This window comes from Hippoglossus stenolepis, chromosome 10 (genome assembly GCF_022539355.2).
Source record: "Hippoglossus stenolepis isolate QCI-W04-F060 chromosome 10, HSTE1.2, whole genome shotgun sequence".
Lineage (NCBI taxonomy): Eukaryota > Metazoa > Chordata > Actinopteri > Pleuronectiformes > Pleuronectidae > Hippoglossus > Hippoglossus stenolepis.
Genome location: NC_061492.1, coordinates 5,814,907 through 5,831,660, shown reverse-complemented (window position 1 = coordinate 5,831,660; position 16,754 = coordinate 5,814,907). Strand labels below are relative to the sequence as shown.

The 16,754-nt window shown below is 41.6% G+C and overlaps 2 protein-coding genes across 2 annotated transcripts; both read right to left on the bottom strand.

Annotated features, from left to right (window-relative positions):
• Window positions 1-975: 975 nt before the first annotated feature.
• On the bottom strand, window positions 976-7,508 carry kif3cb (kinesin family member 3Cb). Its single transcript, XM_035168201.2, has 8 exons — window positions 5,816-7,508; window positions 5,611-5,712; window positions 5,303-5,425; window positions 4,949-5,067; window positions 4,063-4,179; window positions 3,036-3,150; window positions 1,713-1,891; window positions 976-1,485 (listed from the first exon to the last, which is right to left on the bottom strand). Exons 1-8 carry the CDS (start codon window positions 7,214-7,216, stop codon window positions 1,335-1,337), a joined length of 2,307 nt encoding a protein of 768 aa, XP_035024092.1. The 5' UTR covers window positions 7,217-7,508; the 3' UTR covers window positions 976-1,334.
• A 155-nt stretch (window positions 7,509-7,663) lies between these two features.
• On the bottom strand, window positions 7,664-16,013 carry hadhab (hydroxyacyl-CoA dehydrogenase trifunctional multienzyme complex subunit alpha b). The gene is made up of 20 exons (XM_035168454.2): window positions 15,858-16,013; window positions 14,607-14,648; window positions 14,427-14,497; window positions 14,213-14,346; window positions 13,919-14,057; window positions 13,689-13,808; window positions 11,943-12,045; window positions 11,671-11,793; window positions 11,451-11,569; window positions 11,115-11,171; window positions 10,916-11,025; window positions 10,657-10,791; window positions 10,130-10,301; window positions 9,945-10,031; window positions 9,706-9,846; window positions 9,500-9,568; window positions 9,187-9,382; window positions 8,951-9,065; window positions 8,596-8,741; window positions 7,664-8,446 (listed from the first exon to the last, which is right to left on the bottom strand). Exons 1-20 carry the CDS (start codon window positions 15,922-15,924, stop codon window positions 8,301-8,303), a joined length of 2,292 nt encoding a protein of 763 aa, XP_035024345.2. The 5' UTR covers window positions 15,925-16,013; the 3' UTR covers window positions 7,664-8,300.
• Between the last annotated feature and the right edge of the window lie 741 nt (window positions 16,014-16,754).

Genomic DNA, 16,754 nt, shown 5'->3' with positions numbered 1-16,754 from the left:
TTTAGGTTTGTTCAGCAGGTGAGATGTAAGCTGCTGGAAAACAAATAAGTCCCACATACGTTCAACTGATCGGCCTGAAATAAATCACTCCTGTTTTATCAGCTTTCTAACAGCTTAATTTAAATAGAGATGATAGTGATAATAATATATAAAATCAATGTGGCCTGGGTGATTGGTTTTCTTTGTAGAAAAAAGGTGCAGACAGAATACATGAATTATCCAAACTATAGCATCTAAGGTGAGAGTCTATTAATGTTGACTGAACATTTTAACAACAATTCATCAAGCATAGTTTCATTAAACAATGGTGGCCCTCAAAAGTTAAGCCCCCGATCATGCTCCATTGTCTATGCAAAAAAAAAAACATGAAATCAAGTCGTGAAAAAATCTCCCAAGCTTGGAAGTTTGAGCTGTGCTATTCGGGTAATGGTGCATATACCTCCGCCAAAGCCCAACATCCACCCATCTAGTATCTATACAGTTTTTTCTTTGAGGTTGAGCTGGAGCTAATCCCATTGGTGCGAGAGGTGGGGTTCAGGTCGCCAGCGTATCTCAGGATCAACATAAAGAGACAAACAATCATACACATTCACATCTACGGTCAATTAAGAGTCTTCAATTAACCTCACACCCAGGGAAGAAGTGGGGGGGAAAGACGTACCTGGAGAAAACCACACACAACCACAGGGAGAACATGCAAACTCCAGAAAGACCTCAGCCAAACCTGGATTCGAACCATGCCCCCCCAAAAGCCTAACAGTCCTTTTAAATTCAGTCAAGTTGCGCTAAATTTCAACCACTCATAGATATAAGTTCCCTAAATGTGCCTGTTTTTTTTCCATCAAGATCCATGAATTCATCTTTAGGAAAATGGTGAAAATGTAAAAAATAAAAATGCCCTATCTCGCAAAGTTAAAGAAAGTGAAAAACTAAATCCTAGATCTGCCCCCTGATCCAGATCTGAACCACAATTGAATGGGTTCTTCCCTGACACATACCCCATCCTTCCACCAAGTTTTGTGGAAATCTGTTAAGTTGTTTTTTGCGTAATCTTGCATATATACAAACAACCACACAGACAGGGGTGAAAACATAACCTGCCTAGCAGAGGGGAAAAGCCAGCGAACAGTATCAGCTGAAAAAGCTCCACAGATTCATCCCCTGCATTCATGTGTCAGACATTCTTTTGGATTTAAGGGATGACGCGTCTCTCTCCAATTATGTTGAATACGTGCTGACTAAAATCATTCTCACTCAAAAGTAAAGAAAGAAAATCAAGGCTGGTGCCACCCTGAGCTCAGGTCAGTCCTGCAGTACAGATCTATGGACACATGTCAGGGGCTTGTCTGAACCGGACCGTCCAGTGAGAGAAAGGCAGCAGAGGAAGGTCTCCGTCTGTGAGAGGGAGAGAAGCTCTGAGAGGCTGACGTCAGAGCGCTGGAGGAGGACGATGATGTGACAGATGCTGCTTGTGGTGCTTGATACCTGGAGACCATAAAAACACAGATTGACATAGTTAAAAATCCAACATGTTTGGGAGGAAAGTGCAGTTTGCAGCACGACTGCAAAGCCTGATGCAACTCTTAACAATTCTTCACTTAACTTTGCTCTGGCTATGTTCAGTCTAATCCTAAATGAATCCTCCTGAATATCAGAACTCTCAGCCTCTGCACACATGTTAAAACATCTGCCTTTCTCAGCCATTCTCTCACCAGGATTGGGACTTCCTGACCCTCGAGGATGCAGCACTCCTCTCTCTAACCGGAACATCCAGCACGAGATCCCCCAGCAGCCTCGGAGAGAAGGCCCTCTCCAGGTGAGCGCCGTTAAGGTTCAAGGCGAACATGGTCGGTGGAGACATGTCTAACTCCAGCAGCATGATGTTCTCAGCCTGTAAGAGGAGACAACAGTGGAGTTACAGAGTTGTTTCCTGCTGTGCTCACAACTGCTATGTAAACCTTTGATTGCTTCTATTTGATAGATCAATTATTTATCTGTCCCAGGAGGGAAACAATCACACAGCAGCAAAACAAAAAACATTAACAGACATAACCAACACTTACATTGTACCTTTAAGCAGTTCTGGACTGACAGAGGTAAACATTTGATCCAGACAACCTGCACATCCTCATTTTTGTGCATGTTTTAAAACTGAACAGCTTGTGGATTGAAGTATTAATGGACATTTTTTATTAGTTTTTGTTAATAGAGGGGAACAATAACATAGACGAGATGGGAACAGTTTAAATGAGGATGCGAGAGGATGCTTCTTATCACCAACAAAGATCCTCACCATAAAAGTGTCTCTGTAATAAATTCAATCCCACAGTTTACTGGTTGTTGTTAATGTTTGTCTAACAGTCTTTTTCTGGGCTTCAGTAGCGTTACCCAACCAACGGATGATGAACACTTTCAATAAAAGCACAATAAATTGCTGTAAATGTGAATTCAGTATAGACTCAACCGATTAAAAACTCAAGCAATCATTTAAACTCTTCTATTGGTTCCAGTTCTTGTGGTTATTGAGTTAATCAACTAAATCTCTTGGGTCTATTATGAAGCATCTTCAGCAAACGCCAAGTTTATTTAAAAATATATATATATATATATATATATATATATAACAGTCTCAGTGTCGGCTCAATCTTAATTTATAAACTCAGAGCCATGTAACATGGAACAAAGCATGAGAACATTCTTGTTATTAAAATGCACATCATGTTGAATTGTATTATTATATAGTTATTGTGTATGAGGTGTTGGCACAGATAGGTAATGTCATCCCCCCTTTCAGTGCAATGCTATTAATTTGCTATTATTTCAGTTCTGCCTTTCATTCGAGATATTACAGAACCTGCTCTACACTGATTATTCACTGCAACAAGTTAGGCTGTGAATGGTCACCATGGCTACAAGCATCGTCACATCATCCAGCAAAGAGGGCGTCTTTGAACATTAAAAAATATGAAGCGTAGGATCAATATTTCACATGCTGTACTTTTCCCAGCTGTCCTCTTGAATGTCTGAGCACTGACCTGGTATCTCGACGGGGCCCCAGTTGCCGTGGTAACAGCCATCTGTGCATATTGGCTGATTGGCCTCTTGTATCCCACGGCCGAGAGAGGACGTCTCTTGACCCGACTTTGTGGGCTGGAAAAAAAAAGACAAGAGGAGAGGAAGGGTCCAGGTTCAGTTAAACACACTTAACTGTTCAGCAGGTGAGATGGAAGCTGCTGGAAAACAAAAGGTCCCACATACAGTCAACTGATAATCAAAATAAATCAATCCTGTTTTATCAGCTTTCTAACGGTTTAATTAAAATAGACATAATAATAATAATAATAATATATAAAATCAATGCGGCCAGGGTGACTGGTTTCCTTTGTAGAAAAAAAATGCAGACAGAATACATGAACTAGAATCTATATAGAATCTTGGAGAAGGTTTGACTTTGTCGCCTACTAGTGGTAACATTTTACCACAATGCAAAAATGTGTGCATTGCAAAAACTATTTGAAAGATGCTATGATCACATGAAAATTAGAGCCTGACCAATATATATATATATATCGGTTGGTGGATTAAATCGCCCGATACAAGCCTTTCACAGACCTACGTGTAAAAACAAATATTTTACAGAATAAATCATGCAGAAAAGATGTGCATTAATATTTACATTTTACGAATAAAACTTAATGTTGGCATCTGCAAGCAAAACTAAAAAAGCTCTCCTAACACTCTGTTATATCATCTGCCTGTAATTTATTTAAGGTCTTATAGTGAACGTATGTTTTTGCCAAGCTAACTTTTCTTCAGTGAGTTTTACCTTCTTGTATTTAAGATATATTATACTTTACCCTAACCCTACATTTCTGGATTTTGAAGAAAAACTTCATTTAATATAGACATTGTTAACTCCGGATAATAAGGACAGTTTAAATCTAAATGTGTTTCATCCTCGATTATAACAACTAAAGTAGTTGTAATGAAGGAATGTTTGCACCCTTGATTTAACAGTGCAGTGCATTATGGTCTTTTTAGATGACTGATAGATTCACTGACCTCTCTGGTGGAAGCACCGGCTGGAGTCTCCACTGGTCCTCCTCACCGTCAAAGTGCAGCCGGTTCATGATCTTGTTCTTTTCTTCAGGAGGTATAAAATTCTCAATCAAGAGATATCTGCAAAATGCACCAAAGGAATGTGTTCAACCGCAGTATTTCATTCATACCACAACAACATACATTGAAAAGTATCGACAGGGTTATACACATTAAAATTGAGATTAAATGTGAACAAAGCTGATTTATTGTTTTATTGCCTCACTGCCCTATAAATAAATTAACTGTTTATACGTGAGTAGTTTACAGTTTTAAAGTTTTATGGAGCTCTCACGTTTTTATTCCTGACTCGTTTTGATGAGGCAAAAATCTCTCACTCATAGGTTTTAATTATTTTAACTCTTTTATAAATATATACATATATATATATATAATATAAGCAGACTTAAAACATTTTCATCCGTGTTGGCTGTGCCCTCATTGGATTCTTGAAGTTTTGCATTTTAATATATACACTGCATTGTTTTATCACTAATGTAATTTATCAGTGACTTTTATGTTGTGAATTGTATTTTTGTATTTCCTTTGGGTAAAGTTTTCCTTACACTCTTATCTTATCTTATATAAGACATAACTAAGCCTTACATGTACTTGTACATTTCATTCATGTATTTATGATGTGTGAAATAATTATAATTATAATAATAATACTACTAATAATAAAAGCAGGGTGACATTCTATGCAGACACCAAACAATAAAATAAAATAAAACCTACATGTAATGATCCGATGTGGCCATGAATATACAGTATTCATGTACAAAACTACACAATCTGTAGTTTTGTACATGTATCTGTGTGTATTCAGTGATGTAGGTGGTGTACTTACTTGTACTTGAGTTCCCTGGTGAGCTCGCTCTGTGTCTGTTCAAGCTCCTGTCTGGTCATGACGTGTTCATCGATTACGTCTTTAATCTCTCCCTTCACCAGCTGTAGTTTGGCATAGATCTGTCCAGAGCAGAAACGTTAACACATTAACTAAATCTGTAGTAACCTCTTACTGAAACTAACTTATCTGAAGCCATTAGTGGAGACACACAGAGACAAGGAATTGAATTATTTTCTAAACATCAGAAATTGATGTCTCCGTTCAGAGAAACCTGGACCCACATGAGCCACCTCCCTTATGACGTCTCCTCACGTGCAAATACGATTAACTGCTCCTGTGAGTGAGTCATCCTACCCTCCTCAGCTTCTTTGTCTTCAGTTCCACCTCCTGCTGCATCGAGGAGAAGGTTTCCTTCATTTCCACTGTCTCCTCGTCCTGGAGCATCATCTGCTGCTGGATCTCTCGCTCGCTCCTTATCTGCGAATCACGGGCAAAAGTTCAGCTTAGTTGGAATTCAATACAAAGAGGGAAACCTTAAAAATCGGGATCCAAACTTTAATATCTGTATAAACATGACCCGGAAAGTAACACGCAATATTGTTTTATATGGAGTAATGAAGGAAAAAAACGTCATTATTGATTTTTTATAAATGACAAATTACCTGTTCTGCAATTTGTTGCCTCTTCAACTCGAGCATCTTCTGTTGTTCATTGGTGTGATCGATTATCGTCTTTCCTCCGACTAACAGTTTGCTCTCCATAGTCTGTGAACAAAGACACGTGATCAATTATTTACGCAGCTTTTCATTGTTCCTACAATATCCATTGGTGCTGTTTGATAATGAGACATGTAATCTTTACCAGTACCTTGTATTTCTCTATGATCTTCTCCAGAGCATCCTGATCCCACTGCATGTCCTCCACACTCTTCCTGTGTTCACTCAGGGGCCTCAACCTCTCGCTGCCTCCCTGGTAGATCAGTCTCCTGGGGCAGTCGTCGCCCTGTTTCAGGTAAAGTCTCCCGTCTGGTTCACCCTGAAGGGCCCTCAAAACCTCTGCCTCCCTCTCACTAAGCATCTCCTCCTCCACGCCTCCCATGCTTTTGCTCAGCCTTCTGCTATTTCTTCGAATCCTCCTCCTCTCCTTTGCGAGCATCCCTTGCTTCTCCAGCTGCGCCTTCAAGCGTGCGATCTCCTCCTGAAACTCCCTCAGCAGGGCGTCTTTGGGGTCCTCGTTGATCCGAGGTTTGTTCTTGATGTTCTTGGCCCTGCTGGCGTACCTAAGCGTGGCCAGGGACTCTTCGAAGTTCTTGTGCGAAGGCCCCACGGTTGCTATCATGACAGTTTTGGCATTGCCCCCCAGCGAGTCCTGGAGCAGGCGGGTCAGTTTGGAGTCCCTGTAGGGGATGTGGGTGCTCTTCCCGTCCACCAGAGCTGTGATGACGTTCCCCAGTGCCGACAGAGACAGGTTTATTTTGGCCGCCTCCTTCAGCCGCTTCCCTTTGGCGCCCGTCTTGCTCTGGCGCTCACTGCCAGCCAGGTCAACCATGTTCAGCTTCCCAACTCGGATGTGGTCCTCGCCGTCGGGCCCCACTTCGCTGCACTCCACGGTGATGAGAAAGATGGCATGGGACCTGGAGCTGCGTTCGTTCATGTTGGTGAAGCCCACGGACCTGGACTGGTTGCCTAGGTTCATGACATGTTCGATCTCCGTGGCGTTCTTAGTCACCACCGAGGACAGGTCTTTCACGTAGACGCCAAAGTCTGGGTTTTCCTTGAGCTCCAGCTTCCTGTTGTTGTCTTTGAACAGCAGGTCCCTGATCTCCTCCTGGTAGATCTCCAGGTACGATGACCTCACCAGGTACTTCTGGTTCTGGGTCCTGGAGATGTGCGTGAAGATGTGCTGGAATGAGGTGGGTATCACCCCTCTCCCCTCCGGGTCCCATGGAACCCCCTGCATGGTGTGCGTCTTACCTGTCCCCGTTTGTCCGTAGGCAAATATAGTCCCATTGAAGCCCAGCACCACGGACTCTACCAGGGGCCTCACTGCATCGTCATAGATGTCGCCTTGTGTGGAGTCCCACCCGTGCACGGAATCGAACGTGAACACTTTCCTGGGCTCATCAGGTGGCGCCCTCGGGTTCTTGATGGTGATCTGTCCCAGTTTGTCATCCACCTCCAGGATGTTGTCGCACCCCGCCTCTCTGGAGCCGAAGGGCCGGCAGCGCACCACCACGCGCACCGACTCGCACTGTTTGATCTTAGACATTTTTTGTATTTATCTTTTTTTTTTTTTTTTAGATAACGAAAACAAACGCACCTGTCCTCGCCGCGTTAGAATAAAAACAAGCCTCTGTCCCAAGTGAGGTCCACCGCAGCCCCGCGCCGCCACGCGCACCCCGCACTCTGAGCCGCATCCTCCGCCCTGAGCATCTCCCACTGAAGGATGCGAAGTCACAGGATGTTTCAAGTGAAAAAAGGAAAAGATGCTGTTTCTGCCGCTGCCGCCGCCGACCCAGCCCACACCGCCTCCCCCGGCTGGTACACACCCTGCTCTGCGGACAATGGGAATCAGACATGTGACCTGCGCGACGAATTGGATTTGAGCTCTCCCCAAACATATGGTCTGATTCCGTGACACTGATAAATAACCCTGTGAAAAAACAAAAAGCACCTGAACGCACCTTAAAAAAAAAAAAAAGAATATAAACACAAATATGGTTCATTAACAAAAGATTTATTTTTTTTACATCACCATTCAAAAAGGCCAGAAATATATTTTAATGTACACAGAGAAAAAGACACTTGCTGAAACTGGTACACATTCATTACTAATGTATTTTCCAATAGGAGAATATTTTTTTTAATTTCTTTTGCCTCCATTGTGTCTTTACATACGCACTTTGTGAATAATTAGGCTCCTCCTCGATCTAGACACCATTAAGTAAATCAATAATGTTAAAGAATACAAAACCATCAATTTCTGCCGATATTGAACGCAGTGGCCGGTTTATTAGGTACATGTATATAAAACTAATAGTCCTGCAAACAGAGTTATTATAGAAGGTGTTTATTAAACTGTATGATCATTTTGGAGGCTTTTTATAACTCCTTTTATCGAATTATATCAGCTAAATAACAAAAACACATCTATTTTACTGCAACACAGCAACAAAATGATCCCAGATGAGAACCCTTCTACATTTTATAACCTTCATGACATCAGTCTTAGCTACCTGTACCTAATAAACTGGCCACTGTGGGAACTTTCCGAATGCTGGCCTCCACTCAATGGGATCAAATGTAGGCATTATTATTGTTATTAAGCGCTACTGGCACACGTGGTGAGTCGGTCACTTGTGAAACCTCCTGCTGGAATCGTTTGCATGATCCAGTAAAAGTTGGCATGGGGTGAAATGGTTTCCGTACACGGCCTCGTACTTTCTCATCTTCTCCACCAGCTTGTCGGCGCCGAATGTGTCCACGAAACGGAAAGGTCCTGGAAGCAGGAAGAGATTTTATTAGATATCAGATAGAATATATGATTCTAGGAGACTCATTACTGTGGGTGATGCTCTTCCCATTGACATATATTGAGCATACAGACACTGAAGTTGCTCAGAATCATGAATTAAGTTGAAGTCTGACCTCCGAGACAAGGAGGGAATCCCAGTCCAAACACAGCCCCGATGTCTCCTTCCAGAGGGCCGTTCAAAATGCCCTCTTGCAAACACAGCACGGCCTCATTGACGAATCGAGAAACAAGCCTGTACTGCACATCAGAGTCCGATGAACTGTAAGAAACAAGTATTTCAATGATTAAACAAGTGACAAATGGACAATGTAATAGTTTAAAAGCTTAACAGGTTTTGTATCCTTTTAAAATTAAACCTTTATTAGTAACAACTGGAACAATATATTAAGTTAACAGCGTGTTCAATTATAGTTTTATAAGGTAAATGTCTGACTTAAAACTGTTGTTACTTCTGCTACTTCAACTTACACAGCAGGGTTTGGTGTTAACTTGTATTTCTCAAGGATCTCTCCAATATCTGGGTTGACCTCTTTGGCTTTGAGTCCTGGCGTGTAGACGTAGCAGCCCTTCCCCGACTTGCGGCCTTGAGCGGAAATAACAAGCGAGGATTAAACATTCATACATTACACGCTCACATTAATTAACAGGGAAGTTCTTCATCCAACTAAAGGTAGACCACAGTCCTTCACTGTGACCAGCCATACCATTAAATCCCATCTCCACCATGGTCTTCAGAACCTCCACATTTCCACCTCCAAAGCGGGAACCAAAGGCTTTGCCCAGATCCTCTGCCACATGGGCGGCTACGTCGATACCGACTTCATCGGCCAGCGTGGCTGCACCCACAGGGAACCCAAAGCTCGTGGTGAGTCCATCCAACTTCTTGGGGTCAACCCCTTCCTGTGGGCGCATAATGGATACATGAATACTGTGTGTATAGGAGCTTTCATTTGTAATGAGTAGGATTTGTTCAAGTTTTTCATCTGATCACATAAAAAGCTACAGATTGTGGTTTACCTGAAGTACTCGTACAGCTTCCGCCAGCATTGGAGCCAAACACCTTGTGGTATAGAATCCAGGTCCATCCTGCAAAGACATTAGTGTGATATATTACTGCAGCAACTCACATGTGAAGCATTGTGGAAATTAATGCTGAACTTTCATCTCCAGCCACTTCCAACTTCATTGTTGCATTTGCCAAGGAGGTAATGTTTTCAACTCACCCCAACAACGATGATGACTTTGCCCTGCTTCAGGCCGACTGCCACAGCCGAGGCGATGGTGTCCTTCGACGTCTGATCAGTGCTAATGATCTCAAGGAGCTGCATCTTGTCGACTGGAGAGAAGTAGTGCATTCCAATCACCTAGAGATAAAACAACATTCAGGCTCATTGCTTTTTTAAAATATTTTAATTTAGAAGATAGTCTGGATTTTTTAATTAAACGGCTCCCAAGTTCAAACCTTATCTGGCCTCTTGCTGGCGGCAGCGATATCCTTGATGGGCAGAGCGGACGTATTGCTGGCAAATATGCAGTGAGGGGGGGTGACCTGCAGGCAAATGTTTGTCAGCTCAAAGTCGCACACATTTAACGATTAGGTGTTAATTGTAAGAAAAGCAGACTCAGCATCTTCTCAGTGACACTTACAGCCTCCACCTCCTTCAGGACTGCGTGCTTGATCTTAATGTCTTCAAACACAGCTTCAATAACCATGTCTGCATTTTCAAAGCCACTGTAGTCCAGCTTGCCGGTCAGGCCGGACAATATGGAGTCTCTCTGAAACGACGTGATGTTCCTTTTCTTGGTCTTGTCATTGAGCCTTGAAAGGAATGAAATTCAAATCATTATGGGGGTTTTCAAGTGACCTGCCATTTTGGTTCATGTAGGTGAAATATAATACATTCATATCACAGGTAATGCTATGAAACAGCTGCGCAAATCAACAATACATGACAACCAGAGCCTGACCAATTCATTAGTTGGTTGATAAAAAGGTATATTAAATCTATATTATTTTCAAGTGGTTGTATTTATAGTTTTCTTTTCATTTATAATATTGTTTTTTAATTAAACTGTAAAATATCAAGCCTCAATTACAGGTCTTTGTCATAAGGGTTTGATAACGACAAATATATAAAAATGTGTGATGTGATAATTGCTGTGTGAAAACCGACCCTTTGTAAACCTGCTGCTCTCCTCTGGCCAGTCCAGCCACTGTGGTGTCCTTCAGGATTGTGTGTACGCCTTTGTCCACCGTCACCTGAGCGATACCTGCTCCCATCAGACCTGCTCCCATGATGGCAAGGGTCCTAATGGTTACCAACAAAGAAAAGGAGAACAAGATACCTGTTTAATCAACTTGAATACCACGAACTGGTCTGAAACATGTGCTGATTGTCCAACATCACACACAAGTAAGTGATACACACTTACTTCACTTCTCTTTGAGGAGTTCCAAAGCGGTTCTTCTTGCACGCAACTTGACCGTGGTAGAGACCAATCAACGCTCCTGATTCCGAAGTTCTTGCCAACTGCCCGAAATTCTGTGACAACCATGGAAATTTGTGTTATTCACTTACACAATGAGCTACTGTAAATACTAAATTTGAAAGTGGTATTGAACAAACCTTACCTGAGACTCCGCTAAATATCCAGCAACCGGACCTTGTTCAACTCCAGTTTTCACAGACTGACGGGAGAAGCAGCAACAAACGACAGTTACATTGCAAGTCATGTTAAAGCTAAAGCACATTTCAAATGACAGAAGAGTCTTCTACAGTATTTTCTAAACAAATGATTTTCATCTGACAAGTGAATGATCACACTGACACTCACATCATCTCCCTCACTACAATAAAATAATTGCACTTGCAATAATTTAGCCTTTTAAATCAGGCTAATTTCTGCCATCCTGATTTTCAAATATAGTTGTTGAAAAAATTGTTGCTTAGGAGGAGCTTTTACTTACATCAATGATTTTAAGGGGTGCTGGATACAGTCCCTTGCTCTGCTTCATAACTTTTCCGTGGACAGTTTTGTAAATTTGATTCCGCACAAACCCAAAGCCCATGATGTAGTCTTGAACTTCTGTGGCAAAAGAACATCAACTCTTAAATAAAGTTATTCTTCCACCTACAGAATTAAATACATTCAAGTGACAAAAGAAATTCAAATGCAGCACAACTGACTCTGCATCGTGCCCTTCTCTTTGCGAAGAGAGATTTTCTTGTTGACGATTCCTCTGGCACATTCGATGGCAACTTCCTCCAGGTAGTCTATCGTTCTTTCTTCTGGACTCTTTAGCCCAGGTCCTAGAATACAAGCAGAGATTATAACATTAATCATATTAATTTCTACTCATGCACAGTCCAATATTATAATGTCTACAGGTGCTTATACTTTAAAAGTACATATTTGAATACAGCTCAGTGTTTTTTATTATATTATTTATTATTTTTACCTAGAGGGTCTACAAGTTGGTCGACGAGCCCCATCTTCTTGGCTTTATCTGCTCGGATATTTCTTCCTGTTAGCATCATGTCAAAGGCATTGGGTAGACCGACCTAAAGACAATAAAAAGAAAGACAAGACAAGAAAACTTAAACTGACGGTTTTGTGCTGTGTATAGATGCACTAATGTGAATTATATTTTTAGTTAGGAACACAAGTTATACTGAAGTCAGTTGTACTCATGACTGTTGAGAAGTAGACAGAGTGGACAAAGACAAAGTGAAGAGAGGGGAAATAATCTGTTTGCAGGGTCGTGTAAACATCCTAAACCAATTATGAGCATTAGCCAGATTATACTGCATTATGGCTGAGCCTTTTCAGGCTCTATGCTCAGACAATTTACCACTAAATAGGATGTGTTCACATACCATGCTCTGCATCATCCTGCAACCTGTGTGCAGGCATGCAAGAAAAAAAAAAAAGCGGCGATCCACCAGGATTTGTCCGATCTGAGGATCACCACTGCATGTGCACACGGTAAGAATTTCTACATTGCGGTCACAGGAGATTCCATAAGGATATGAAGAAGCCAGCCAGTGGGAAATAGAAGTCACTGACTGGAGTTTGCCTTACTTATTGTAAACATGTAGGGAATTATTGTCAAAGTAGAAGTAAGCATCTTGTGTGTTACATTACATCACACATGTCATTTAGCTTTTATCCAAAGCGACTTCCAATTAGTGCATTCAACATCTATGAGGGGCCATTTGGGTTCAGCATCTTGCCCAAGGACACTTCGGCATGGGCTAGGATTCAAGCCGCTGACCTTCTGGTTGGAAGACAAACCACTCTACCCCTCGGCCACAGCCGGTTTTAGTCCTCACAGTAAAACCTATTTCTGATTTATCAGAGCTTTTTTAGAATCATTTGATCTTCATGTCTTTTTATATATTTATTAACCACTTCACAAAAGTGCCACAATGGTGTTAGAGTTTTGAACTGGCAGTTTGGCTGGCAGCCGGCTCTTATACAACGCTCTAAAGTCACTTCCCATAGATTCTTGTGTAAAAAAGGCAGAAGAAGCTCAAAAAATAGCAGAGCGTGTGATGCTACAAGCCCCTGGGCAACATGAATATATGCATTTAGGTCATTAGCTGTCTTTCCACCTCTGTTTTGCTACCGTTTCATCCACCCAGCGGGTTTGCTCACTGTGTCAAACTCTTTCCCTTGTTTTCCCCCCCCTCTTCAGATCCACTCTGCAAGACTGTCTGCCTACATGGCACCTCTGGAAGGTCAATTCCAGTGCAAGCTGTGCTCTCAGATCAGCTCCACTGTCAGGACAGAAAATGCTAACAAAGAGGAGCCTGGCACACGGACCCCTCTCTGGATCCAACAAATCTGCTGCAGCCGCAGATAATCTAAATCCTTGTGTGCAGTTTTTATACTTCATAACAAAGCAAGTGCTTGAGACACTGCGATTAAAATTTGGGGAATATAGCAGTCTCTAGGAGGAACAAACACGTCAATATATTTTTGCAAGTGCTGGTTAAAAGTTGCGCTAGAAACAAATGTCTTTTGTTCCCAGTTCTTTATTATCCAACTCTACATTGCAATTCAAATGATTCAACTGAGGCTGACCATCTGTGGTCGACATGTCATGTCTATGTAGAAGTTAAAGGACAAACAGGAAGGAAAACAGCAGTGCACGTATATACTTCAAATTGAGAGAACATATGAATAGAATTTCTGCACTAACCATTTTGGGGAGTCTCTGCGTACCACCAGCTCCGGGTAGAAGACCCAGCATGACCTCAGGAGTACCGAGAACTGTTTTCTTGCTCTTTGTTGCAATTCTGTAGTGGCAGGCAATGGCAAACTGAAATGGAAAAAATGAGCCCATTAGATAAGACATTATGATCAATCGTCCTTGTCAAATATTTCCAAGATAGTAAGATGTATCTGGCTGCTGAAAAAGTTCTTGTTCACCTCTAAGCCACCGCCTAAGCAAGAGCCATTGATGGCAGCAACAATGGGCTTTGTAGATTTTTCAACCCGCTCGAACATCTTCTGCCCGGCCTGAGAAAGCTTGGTGACCTCTTCTGCATTGTTGCAGGCCTGGATCATACTGCAACAGAGGTAGAGTGAGTGAAAAGGAATCAACATGAAAAACCTCTTCAACATTTCATTCAGATAACTGAAGATCTCAATGTTAAAGGTGCAAAAGAATATTACTTTGTTTCAGGAAAATGAATTGAGTTGATATCAGGAGCTTTGTCTTACTTAATGTCTGCTCCTGCGATGAAGCATCCTGGCTTTGAGGAGATGAGGACAGCACTCTGAACAGCATCGTTGGCCCACACTTCATCCATTACTTCGGCCATCTCCTTTTGCATTTGGACTGACAGGGTGTTAACCTAGACAGAGAGGTGACCATTAGGTTGACTTTTGATCCCAGCAGTAAAAACTGTCACCTTTACATTTAATGAGCTCACACCTTGGAGCTCGGGTCGTTGATCCGTACAACAGCGACGTCGTCCTTGACTTCATAGTTCACGTGAGTACGGGCTAAAAATAGAGGAGAGATAATGTGGAGTGAGAAAGAATTGTGTCACTCAACAGGGTGACCACTTTTTAAATATTAATTTAAAAAATATGTATTAATTTGGGGAATTACCAAGCATGGCAGGAGCTACAGAGAAGGTGCGGAAGTTATTGCCTGTGGATAAAGAAAAACAAGAGTAAACAAAACATTATTATACATATATAATTTTAGCAAGATTTTAAATAGCCTTTATAATGGCCTGTTTTTAATGTAAAGACTGTTATTGTTGTTTTAAGTGTGAGCTACAGGATACTGGAATTTCCAAGTGTGGGCACTAAAACAATCCAGAAATTATTGCAATATAATTTTCCAATATAATAAGTCCAATATATATCGATATATTGCTAATGCATATTTTGTGTGTTTATCTGTCATGTGAAGCACTTTGTAAATGTGTCTAAAACTCTTCAAATTTTCAATTACTAATTTTCCCTTTTATTTTTCAATGTTAAAAAATTCAGGGGGCATTTGAATTTCAAAATCTCACGTGACAGATTTACTTCCATATGTGCATTTTAAAAAGTGTTACACAAACAAACTATTATAATTATTGAAATCTATTCATATAAACATTTTGATCTTGATAAGGTCCAGGCCTCTTTTATAAGACACACAACCTGAAGCACATTTCCAAACGGATCCAGCCTTTCCAAACATATTAAACACGAGGCCCTGACACCTGCACCCAGACAGAAAGAAAGTCCTCACGCACGCACGCACGCACACACACACGAGTATATGAGACGCTCACATATCCTAACCGTGACCTCGAACGGTCTGATCCCTGCTATGCAACCCAGTGGAACACGACCCTTCACCTACATTCTCCGCCCACAGCTCAGACAGAGACTTGCCATCACAGAGGCTAATGAATGACACACGTCTCCAACACCCTGCTCGCACCGTCACATCACGGTTTAAACCACCGGGACACTCACACACTCAGGAGCAGAAGTTAACAGTCTGATGTAAAACTTTTATTTCGAGCCTCCTCTGCCCTGACTGAACTCACGGGACGCCGTAGCAACCAGCTGGGTTAGCTAGCTAGCACATGTAGCACGTTTGCACTTAAGTTTCCTCACTTAAAAAAAAAAGTTCCACACTCGCGCTGTAGTTTAAACGTTCACCGACATGTATATGTGTTGAAAAACCAAAAGGACACTGTTTTACAAAGCACTACCACGCGTTGCTGTGTAACATTCTCCGAAGCTAACAGCTACGTCCAACAAGCTAATTACCAACTGCGGTAACACGTAGCTAATCAAGGACGTTCATTGCCCCCCCTATCTGCGGGTCATCTTTATCTCTTTAGGCAGCTTGTACCTGTGAGGAGCGCGTATCTCCTCGATGTGAATCCGGAGAGAACACCAAGGGCTCGGGTACCAGCCATCTTGGGAGCGGAGGTCAGTCTAGCGGGCTAGCTCGCTGTCAAGTGTGCTGTCAGGAGACTGGGAAGTCCGAGCTACGTCCCACAAACCGGAACAATCGGAACAGATGCTGATTGGCGCTCGTCGGAAATTCCCGCACGCCATTGGCTGACTCGGACGACGTCACCGCTCATTAGACGTTCAAGGACAGTAAAATGCTTCTAAATTCCAGCACTTCCTCATCATGACATACGATGAATAATCTCCTTTTTTGTTTTAAATCTAATGTCTCACTCAAATAATTACAGGTTTTCAGGCAAATTTTAAATCTGTTTAAATGTAGAGTGAAATAATTCCTGGACTAGATGGAAGTAATGGCAGCATGCTACCACAAGGCGGAGGTCGAAATCAAACTTGAACCTGAGAATAGAGTATTTAAGTAACTGCATCAGGTTTCATTTAACTTTCCTTTATTTGACTTTGCATTGAGTTATAAGTCAAGTTTTGGTAAGAAGGAGGCAGATATAGGGCAAATACATCAAATGTTATTTTATGTCTTTATGTAACTATATGGATTGTATTTCTTTTTATTAGCACTTTTTTCTGTAGCAAGTCTCCTTGTAAAATAAACATATCTCATTGTTCCCTCAAATGAAAAGACCAAATGAATTTGCCAAAACAAAAAGGAAAATATCCAAATGAACTTCAACGCATGATTTCATCATGATCTTAATCTCCTTCACCTCTATCCTCAACTAACCTGTTTTCTTTCTTGCCCAATCATTTACTGTCTCATACCACTCTCTACAAAATTCACTGTGGCAAAGCCAAATGTTTTAGTTGCTGTTGGAAA